The sequence below is a fragment of the Hemibagrus wyckioides genome, linkage group LG12 (assembly GCF_019097595.1).
Source record: "Hemibagrus wyckioides isolate EC202008001 linkage group LG12, SWU_Hwy_1.0, whole genome shotgun sequence".
Classification (NCBI taxonomy): domain Eukaryota; kingdom Metazoa; phylum Chordata; class Actinopteri; order Siluriformes; family Bagridae; genus Hemibagrus; species Hemibagrus wyckioides.
The window spans coordinates 11,840,786-11,849,754 of NC_080721.1; the positions used below are offsets into that span (position 1 = coordinate 11,840,786).

The following is an 8,969-nucleotide window of genomic DNA, read 5'->3' on the forward strand; positions in this document are numbered from 1 at the left end:
CCAAATATCCTTAACTTTTTGTGAGTAATGTATATGCATACGCAGTGAATATGTAGTTTATGTGATAAAATTATATAATAATTATATGACAAAATTAATCTTCACCTTAAGATTGAAAGCTAGACTCTTCTTTAGTCAGTAGTTTTAAACATGCTTTTGTGGTTTGGGTCATCCAGGTGATCCCAAAGTCTCCTAGTGTCTCATCCTTCTTCTTCACATTATCATTGTATAATCACACTGTCAACCAGATGAGACTGGGTTCCCTTTGGGGTCTGGTTCTTCTCAAGGTTCTTCCTCGTATCATCTCAGGGAGTTTTTCACTATCACTCATTAGGGATAAAATATAAAAAAATTGTAAAGGTTGTTTTCTTTATTATGAATTTTTATATTTCTGTTAAGATGAAATAAAACTGAAATGAATTAAAACCCAGTTAAGAACTTACACTTAAAGAGAGAGGTTGAACTTCTTTTGAAGGTTGATTTTATTCTCATCTCACCCTGGAACTCCTGTCTTCTCCGGAATGTATTAAATGTGCTCAAGCTTCTAAAAGTGCTGTGTCTGTGTCAAATATTACTGTAGGAGGCGATACAGCATGGAGCAGATGTTCCAGGTTGATGGCAGTGTGTGCAGCGCTGCTGTGTGTTCTCCTGCTGAGCGTCGCTATACTGCAATCAATAAAACTCAACAACATGACCGAGGAAAGAGACCGGTTGCAGATCAGTTACGACAACATGACCTCAGAGAGAGACCAGCTTCATGCTGAGAGAGATAAACTGCAGAAGATGTTGAGTAAGTAGTCACATGTCCACCCAAGTCCACACCCTGCTCGTGTCTTTGGTTTGTTTTCCTGATCTGTTCCTTGTTTTCTGTTGATTACTTTGTGCTTTTCTTACCCTTTGTGTTGTCTTTTTGTCCATGTGTTTTATCCAGTCTTTGCTATCATCTGTTTGTACATTTTTTGGTGCATTTCCTGATTTAGATTCTTACCCAGGAAGCAAATATCTCTGTGTCTATGTTGGAACTCTGGATACAAGGTTGATCTTTTCTTCTTAAACTTGTAAATGTTGACCTAACAGCAGCCAAAGGAACACTTTTCATAACGTTTCATAAGGTTTTAAATTTGTTTATAATTGGCTCATTAGGCTCCGTCCAGAAAACCAATGCAGTGTCTAATTTGGGTGACACTTTGAGGTCCTTCCTTATACAACGGCACATCAACTTTTGGTGGGGGTGATTTATTTTTTTATAAAATGCTGATGCAACACCAGTCCATTTCCATTTCACCCATGATGACTTTGAACCTTCATTGTAATAGAAGAATTGGTTAGTATGATGCTGCTGAAATGAGTTTAGTTTCCTCTTTATTTGCCACTGCGACAACTTCAGCTCACCCTAGCTGAGGTTAATATTTTATTTATAACCTATCCAAGGTTGACCCTACGCTCTCCCAGTGGTGACAAAGGAGCATGTTTTATACAAACTCTCCCAATCTTGGCAAAGTTGATATCCTGTGCAATAAACATTGACCAAACTCAACAATGTCAAGTTATTAATGAAGTAAATGTTAAATTGATGAAAGTTGTTTTTGTTCTGGTGTCTACTTTGGTGCTTTTGTTGGTCCTAATAAGAAACAGGGAAATTTAAAATATTTTAAAGGATCAGTGGTATTTTTGTATTTAGTATCAGACCTTGTTGCAGTTCTTTTTGAGGAATCTTTTATTTCTTTCTTCATACATGGGCATATTCGAGTGAGGGTTTAGGAACGATGAAGAGAAATACACTGTTAAAGCAATTCAGCAGCATGACAAAGCCAACTAAAGACCAGGAAGAAGAATTTTACACAGACACTAATCATGAAGTGGAAGACAAAAAACTGAGTAACAATTCTTAGTCTGTGTGAAAGTAACATTGTGTGTCAGTCTTATACAATTAAAGGAGGAAGTATCAAGGCAATATTGTGCTCAAGTAAAAAGTAAAATCATTATGTTAATGTTAGTCATGTGTGCAAATTAGTAAAATCAGAAGTAGATGGCTTTAGCTGAGGTAGATGGAGGTAAATGGAAGTAGATGGCTTTAGCTGAGGTAGATGGAGGTAAATGGAAGTAGATGGCTTTAGCTGAGGTAGATAGAGGTAAATGGAAGTAGATGGCTTTAGCTGAGGTAGATAGAGGTAAATGGAAGTAGATGGCTTTAGCTGAGGTAGATGGAGGTAAATGGAGGTAGATGGCTTTAGCTGAGGTAGATGGAGGTAAATGGAAGTAGATGGCTTTAGCTGAGGTAGATGGAGGTAAATGGAAGTAGATGGCTTTAGCTGAGGTAGATGGAGGTAAATGGAAGTAGATGGCTTTAGCTGAGGTAGATGGAGGTAAATGGAGGTAGATGGCTTTAGCTGAGGTAGATGGAGGTAAATGGAAGTAGATGGCTTTAGCTGAGGTAGATGGAGGTAAATGGAAGTAGATGGCTTTAGCTGAGGTAGATGGAGGTAGATGGCTTTAGCTGAGGTAGATGGAGGTAAATGGAAGTAGATGGCTTTAGCTGAGGTAGATGGAGGTAAATGGAAGTAGATGGCTTTAGCTGAGGTAGATGGAGGTAAATGGAAGTAGATGGCTTTAGCTGAGGTAGATGGAGGTAAATGGAGGTAGATGGCTTTAGCTGAGGTAGATGGAGGTAAATGGAAGTAGATGGCTTTAGCTGAGGTAGATGGAGGTAAATGGAAGTAGATGGCTTTAGCTGAGGTAGATGGAGGTAAATGGAAGTAGATGGCTTTAGCTGAGGTAGATGGAGGTAAATGGAGTCAAATTGAGTCAGATGGACACTAACCTTCAATTTCCACACTCCAGTCTAGGGATTTTCCATCTTCAGACACATAGCTGTAGCGTTAATTACATTTGTAAGACCACAGATAAAAAAACTGCCATGATTCTCTGTTAAAAAAAAACCCCACATGGCTCATTTGGAGTGTTTGTTTGGTTCAGAAGCTGGTGGGTTTTCTCCATTGGTTTGGTTTGTTTAGATGTACCTGAACGCAGCAATCGTACTCAGATCTGCCCAAAATAATAGCAAACAAACTCTGGAGCGGTTTGCTTGTGCTGAGAAAATGATGTATAATGACTTGTCTATAATACAGGTCAATTTAAACAATGTTCTGATGAAACTTTGGTTCCTGCACAAGCTAATAAATTATAACGATTAAAAAGAAAGCCACCATAAGCTGGCTGATTGATGACGGACAAGCACTATGAGAGAAACTATGAAAGATGAACAGACAGTTTATTGTCCCGTGACATGCAAAAATTAACACATTTTACTGCGTGAAAACGAACTGAGCTGAGGAGAAAATGCAACATCATAACAGTGTGAGTTCCCCATTTCTTTACAAAATATAGATCTACAGGTCTGTAAAACACCCTTAGACAATAGAGAACATCAAAATATTAATTTAAAAAAAGCAGAAAAAAGCACATTTGAAAGGAATGACAAATGTGACTTGTTTCTGTCTATAATTGCACTATTCCCCTCTGCAGATTACGGCGTCCAGCAGTGTCTGAGATATTTCGTCACAATCAGCATGAGCTGGAATAAGGCTAGACAGGAATGCAGATCGAAAGGAGCCGACCTTGTGATCATCAACAGCCAAGAAGAACAGGTCATCATTCTCGTCTTTAGCGATATACTGAATTTTCCATGTCAATTTAGTTCCCTACATATTGCACTGTTGCTGTTACAGGAGTTCCTCAGTCTGACAGTTCCCGGTGAGGCTTGGATTGGTCTGAGTGACAGCGCTGAAGAGGGGAAGTGGATGTGGGTGGACAATACAAACATGACCACAGGGTAAATGCTCACCATGCAGATCTTATTCTCAGCTTTACTGTACATTTGAAGTAAACATGATTTTCTGACTCTGCATGTTACCAGGTTCTGGTGGCAAGGAGAACCTAATGACTACGAGCAAAAGGAGGACTGCGCTGCAACTGGCAGCAAATTTGCTCAAGATAAAATTACAGCATGGGCCGATTATCCCTGTGAAAAACAGTTTGTGCTTTTTCATATGCAGCTAAAATTTGAAGGCGTTATTGTGATCCACTAAAATTTTGTGTAAGGTTATCCAACAGAGGGAAAAACACATGTCTCACACTGAAAGCCAACAGAGTCCTTAGTTAATTTAGACGTTGTATTGACTTCAAGATTAGTTGAATTCTCTAAAGCAAGTACTAGTTTTCTAAAATAAATAAATAAATAAATAAATAAATCTCAATAATTAACTCAAATAAATGAACTTAAAACCCTGTAGGTGGGAAAACATGAAAAATCTCCTGTGTTTAAATCTTCAGCCAGACGATGGCACCAAGTGTCCTGTTACTGATCTGTTCATTCTGCTTCTCTAAAATGAATTCTCCAAGTTCCAGTCAAGCAGCTGCACTTATCCACTATCCCTCTCAGCACACAGATCCAGACTTCTAAATGAATTCTTTGTAAAGGTGACACTAGAATTAAGATTTTGTTTCGTATTAGATCGTGACTGAACATCCTACACTGATGGATCTGTGGAGCCGTGAAGCCCAAATCCTCCAAATCACAATCCACCAGTAAGCCAAGTTATTCTTGAGCCTCTTCTGGTCACTTGAATTGACTTAAATTCATCCAAAGCTTGAGAACTGACAACTAGAATAAATAGTAATAATGCAAAATATTATATTATATATTTTTAATATATCTGCATTGCTCATGTCTTTGTCCAAAAGTTTGTACACCCCTGCTTCTAGAAAGCCTTGATTTGTACTATTTTATTTTAGAATAAATAAATTGGCTGGAGATTAAACACACACACACACCAAAAGCATTAAACTACACTAGCCATGTTTCTTCACTGATCTTAATGATAGCATCTTTTTTAATCCCTCTGAAGGACTCATGACTCATCAGATTGACACCAACAGGCATTTCTTCTCGTTTCCTGTTGGTCTTTAGAGGGCGAGCGTGCTGGTGTTATATTACTCACTGAGCAGCTTCCTCTACTGGATATCACCCATCTTCCTCATTCACACATTTTCTCTACCTGCTATACACATGCTACCTGACTCTGCTTTTCTCCATGTCTCTTAACCATCTCTCTCTATCTTAGAGCTCACAACACACCTGTATTCACCTGTGGCTCCTGGGATCTGATTTATTCAAAGGAACACTTTAAGAACTGATAATCTCCCCAGCACTGTGTACCCTGTGTCTAAAGGGCAGCTAGAGAGAGAGAGAGAGAGAGAGAGAGAGAGAGAGAGAGTTTGTGTGTGTGTGTGTGTGTGTGAGAGAGAGAGAGAGAGAGAGAGAGAGATGGTGTTTGTGTGTGTGTGTGTGTGTGTGTGAGAGAGAGAGAGAGAGAGAGAGAGAGAGAGAGAGAGAGAGAGTGTGTGTGTGAGAGAGAGAGAGAGAGCGAGAGAGAGAGTGTGTGTGTGTGTGTGTGTGAGAGAGAGAGAGTGTGTGTGTGTGAGAGAGAGAGTGTGTGTGTGTGTGTGTGTGTGTGTAAGAGAGAGAGAGAGAGAGAGAGAGAGAGAGTGTGTGTGTGTGTGTGAGAGAGAGAGAGTGTGTGTGTGTGTGTGAGAGAGAGAGTGTGTGTGTGTGTGTGTGTGTGTGTGAGAGAGAGAGAGAGTGTGTGTGTGTGTGTGTGTGTGAGAGAGAGAGAGAGAGAGAGAGTGCGTGTGTGTGTGTGTGTGTAGTCAATATTGCGTGAATGAGAGGCATGCAGGGTGAGTCTTAGGGAGGATGGACTGACCGTGGTGTTCTCAAGGTTTCTGTCTGTTCCTTCAGAGCTTACTGAGGAAATGATAGCCTTGTTGGAAGAGAGGAGGAAGGAGGAAAACTGAGTCTGTAGCCTGGTATTATAAAAATAACAGAAAGGAAGTGAGAGATTAGAGTAGAGACTGGAAGCATTTTAAGGGAAGCAGGAGGAAAGAAACATGGAAAATATGCCCGATATCACTGAGATTTACACCCAGATCCTCACCCTTTTCTTTTTCTGTCTCTCTGTATTCAGGGTTAATGTATGGTACCTTGCTTGGATGAGACCGCCACGGCTATTTTAAAGCGCTATCATGTAACTCTGCTTTTAACAACCCCATCCGTTACTTCCGCTGCCGCTGATGCCCCCAAAAATAACTAAACCCTTTCATGATGATGCCAAGATATAGATGGAGTAGTCTCTCTAAGGGTTGGATGTATTCATTACTTAGTTTTCTCAAAGGTATCTAAGAACGCAGAACACTAAGACCACCAAATGTTTTTATCTGCACTACATTTAAGTGAACCATCCTCATATATGTACAGCATATACACCACAACGCTGTGGGTTCATTTTCTTGAACAGCAGCCCAAGCGATTCATTAATTCGATTCATTCATCAGCACTCAAGTGCTGATCGTGTACAGTGTGAAACCATTATAATAGTATGGCTGGTTGCTTAGCAACAGACACCCAATCAGAAACTAAGCTAAAAAAAAAAAAATGAAACTGATGTGAAGGCCATTATTTAAAGCATCACATGCTAGATTTATCCAATCAGGGTTGTTGAGGTATGAATTAGAAGAAGGTTGCAGCAGGGTTTAGGAACGTACAATGTGAAACGCCAGATTATGAAGAGCAAGGATTCAGTGTTAACCCCAGGTAAAGTATGAGCAGTGTGAAACCTCTAACTACAGAACCCAGGATTCCATGTAAACAGGGTGTACTAGGACCCAGGGGAACTATTTCACATGTGAAAATCCCTCATGTCTCCACTGTCATTTTGTCAGCAAGTTTTCTGACATTTCTGACAGTCGGTGTCTTATTAACCCCAGGACAGGGGGTTAATCGTCAGGTTTGTGACATTAACTCTTCATGAAATGGCTTATGTTTGGTGTCCATTTATGCTTGGTGTTTGGTGTCCATAGTATCCATTTCTGATATCCTGCTTTATAAGCTGCAGGAAGTTCAGCATCATTTCCTTTCAGCTGCGACTGGACAATCTGCATCATTGGGATGTTTAGAATCTCAGCAGTGACCTTTAACATCGAGGAACTGAAAAAAACTCAGTGGCTTGACTTGATCTGAAACTGATCTGAGATCGTTTATAGCGTGACGCCGCTAATGGTGCAGCAGGTCTCAAAGCAGGTCTCAGAGCAGATCTCAGGGGTATCTCACGATGCTCTTCTCATCTCCCTTCACTAAAATTCCTCTGTGTTGAACATGCCTTCCTCTCCACTTTCAAAGTGAGCTGTGCTGACTATCAGAGTCTGAAATGCAATGTCCTTTCACTCCGGCCGCCGTCATTTCCATCACAACACTTGTGTCCTCTCATGTTTCGTCTCAGCAACCGTGAGCTTGTTTGAAGCCTCCGATGACAGGATGAGAGTCTTTAGATCCATCTGTGTTCTCACTGTGCTCAATCCCTTCAATCTTCTTTCAAGGAATTTGGAAGTTCTCTTGAATGTTTATAGTTCCTCAACCTCAACAACACCACTCAGGTTTTTTTATCAGTCTCAACTAGATATACTGTGGAACTTTCTAGAAGGATTTCTATTGTTTCTATTGTTTCAAATGGCAATAACTTTAGAAAACGTGTCTTTACATCTGACAGATAGTTTACAACAAATACATTATGTATCATTATCTATAATTATTTACTCTTTTTTTTTTTAATTTCCCAGGTTTTTAGGAGGTTGAAATACAGTGGTGGAGCAGAGAGTGTTTAAGGGCCTTGCTCAAGGGCCCAACTCTGTCAGATTGGAGTCGAATTGTTGCTGACCTTCTGATCATTAACCTGGAGCTCTTTAACCATTGCGCCATTTAATGCTCACCTAACACTGAAAATTCGGCATGGTTCTTATTGTGAATTTCAGGGCAGTTTGTAAGTCTGGAGCTCAGTGAGGTGGCGTTTAGTTCAGGCTGCTGGAGTAAACCTCTGACAATGAAAATAAAAAAAATCATGTGCCATCTATTAAAATGAATGTTGTCTTCGTCTTGTGAGCTCCATGTTCACGCTTGTAGTATGAAAGTTTTGAAAGGATGAATAAGTAAAAACCTCCAGCTCACATGACATTTTAGTACTTTTCTAGAAATTATATACAAATTCATTCATTGACAGAGATCATTGTTAGCCTGTTAAAAGTTACATCTCCTTAGTCGTCGGATATAATTTCATATTACAGTGTAATTTATCACCTGACTGAAAGGCACTGTTGAAAGCGAAAGGGGGGAGGAGCACAGCAAGGGGTGGGGCTTATGATTGAAAAGCATGCACTGGATACTTATGCTTCAGCCGGTGTTACAATCAGCCTTCATGCTTCACATCGCTTAAATGATAAAAATGATAATGTTCAAGGAATAATGAATCAATTCTGGGTGCAGTAGGAAAGGAAAGGAAAGGAAACACTAGCAATAACCATACAGCATACAGCATTTGAAGAAAGTTTTTCTACTTTATTCATTTTTATCATCAAAAATACATTTTATACAGAAATTATACAGAATACAGTGATACAAAGACACAGGTGCAGTTTTGTCAGGTTAATGAAAGTGGCTCATAGGTGTTTGATGGTACATGAATCTTGTACAGATGGTACAGAGAATCATCACATGTGAACCAGATAGCAAATGGTTTAAATTCAGAAAATAAAAAATTTAAAAAAAAGAAAAGAAAAGAAAGAAAGAAAGAAAGAAAGAAAGAAAGAAAGAAAGAAAGAAAGAAAGAAAGAAAGAAAGAAAGAAAGAAAGAAAGAAAGAACGAAAGAAAGAAAGGTTTAAATATCTGGTGGTGAGTTTTCTCAATATTCCCAAACAGCAGTTCTAACACAAATGCAGCTAAAAAATGCAGCTAAAAAAGACGTACTGTTTCTATGGTAACAACCAGTTATAGCTGCTAAATGACAAGTAAAACGTTCCACAGATATTCCACAACATTAACTACAACTCTGGATTAAAAATTAGACAATTGTGATTGCTT

General features: G+C 39.3%; 1 protein-coding gene across 1 annotated transcript; it reads left to right on the forward strand.

Annotated features, from left to right (window-relative positions):
* Nucleotides 1-2,945: 2,945 nt before the first annotated feature.
* LOC131362458 (C-type lectin domain family 4 member E-like) lies at nucleotides 2,946-4,088 on the forward strand. The gene is made up of 4 exons (XM_058404461.1): nucleotides 2,946-2,982; nucleotides 3,526-3,647; nucleotides 3,729-3,832; nucleotides 3,917-4,088. Exons 1-4 carry the CDS (start codon nucleotides 2,946-2,948, stop codon nucleotides 4,086-4,088), a joined length of 435 nt encoding a protein of 144 aa, XP_058260444.1.
* The last annotated feature ends 4,881 nt before the right edge of the window (nucleotides 4,089-8,969 follow it).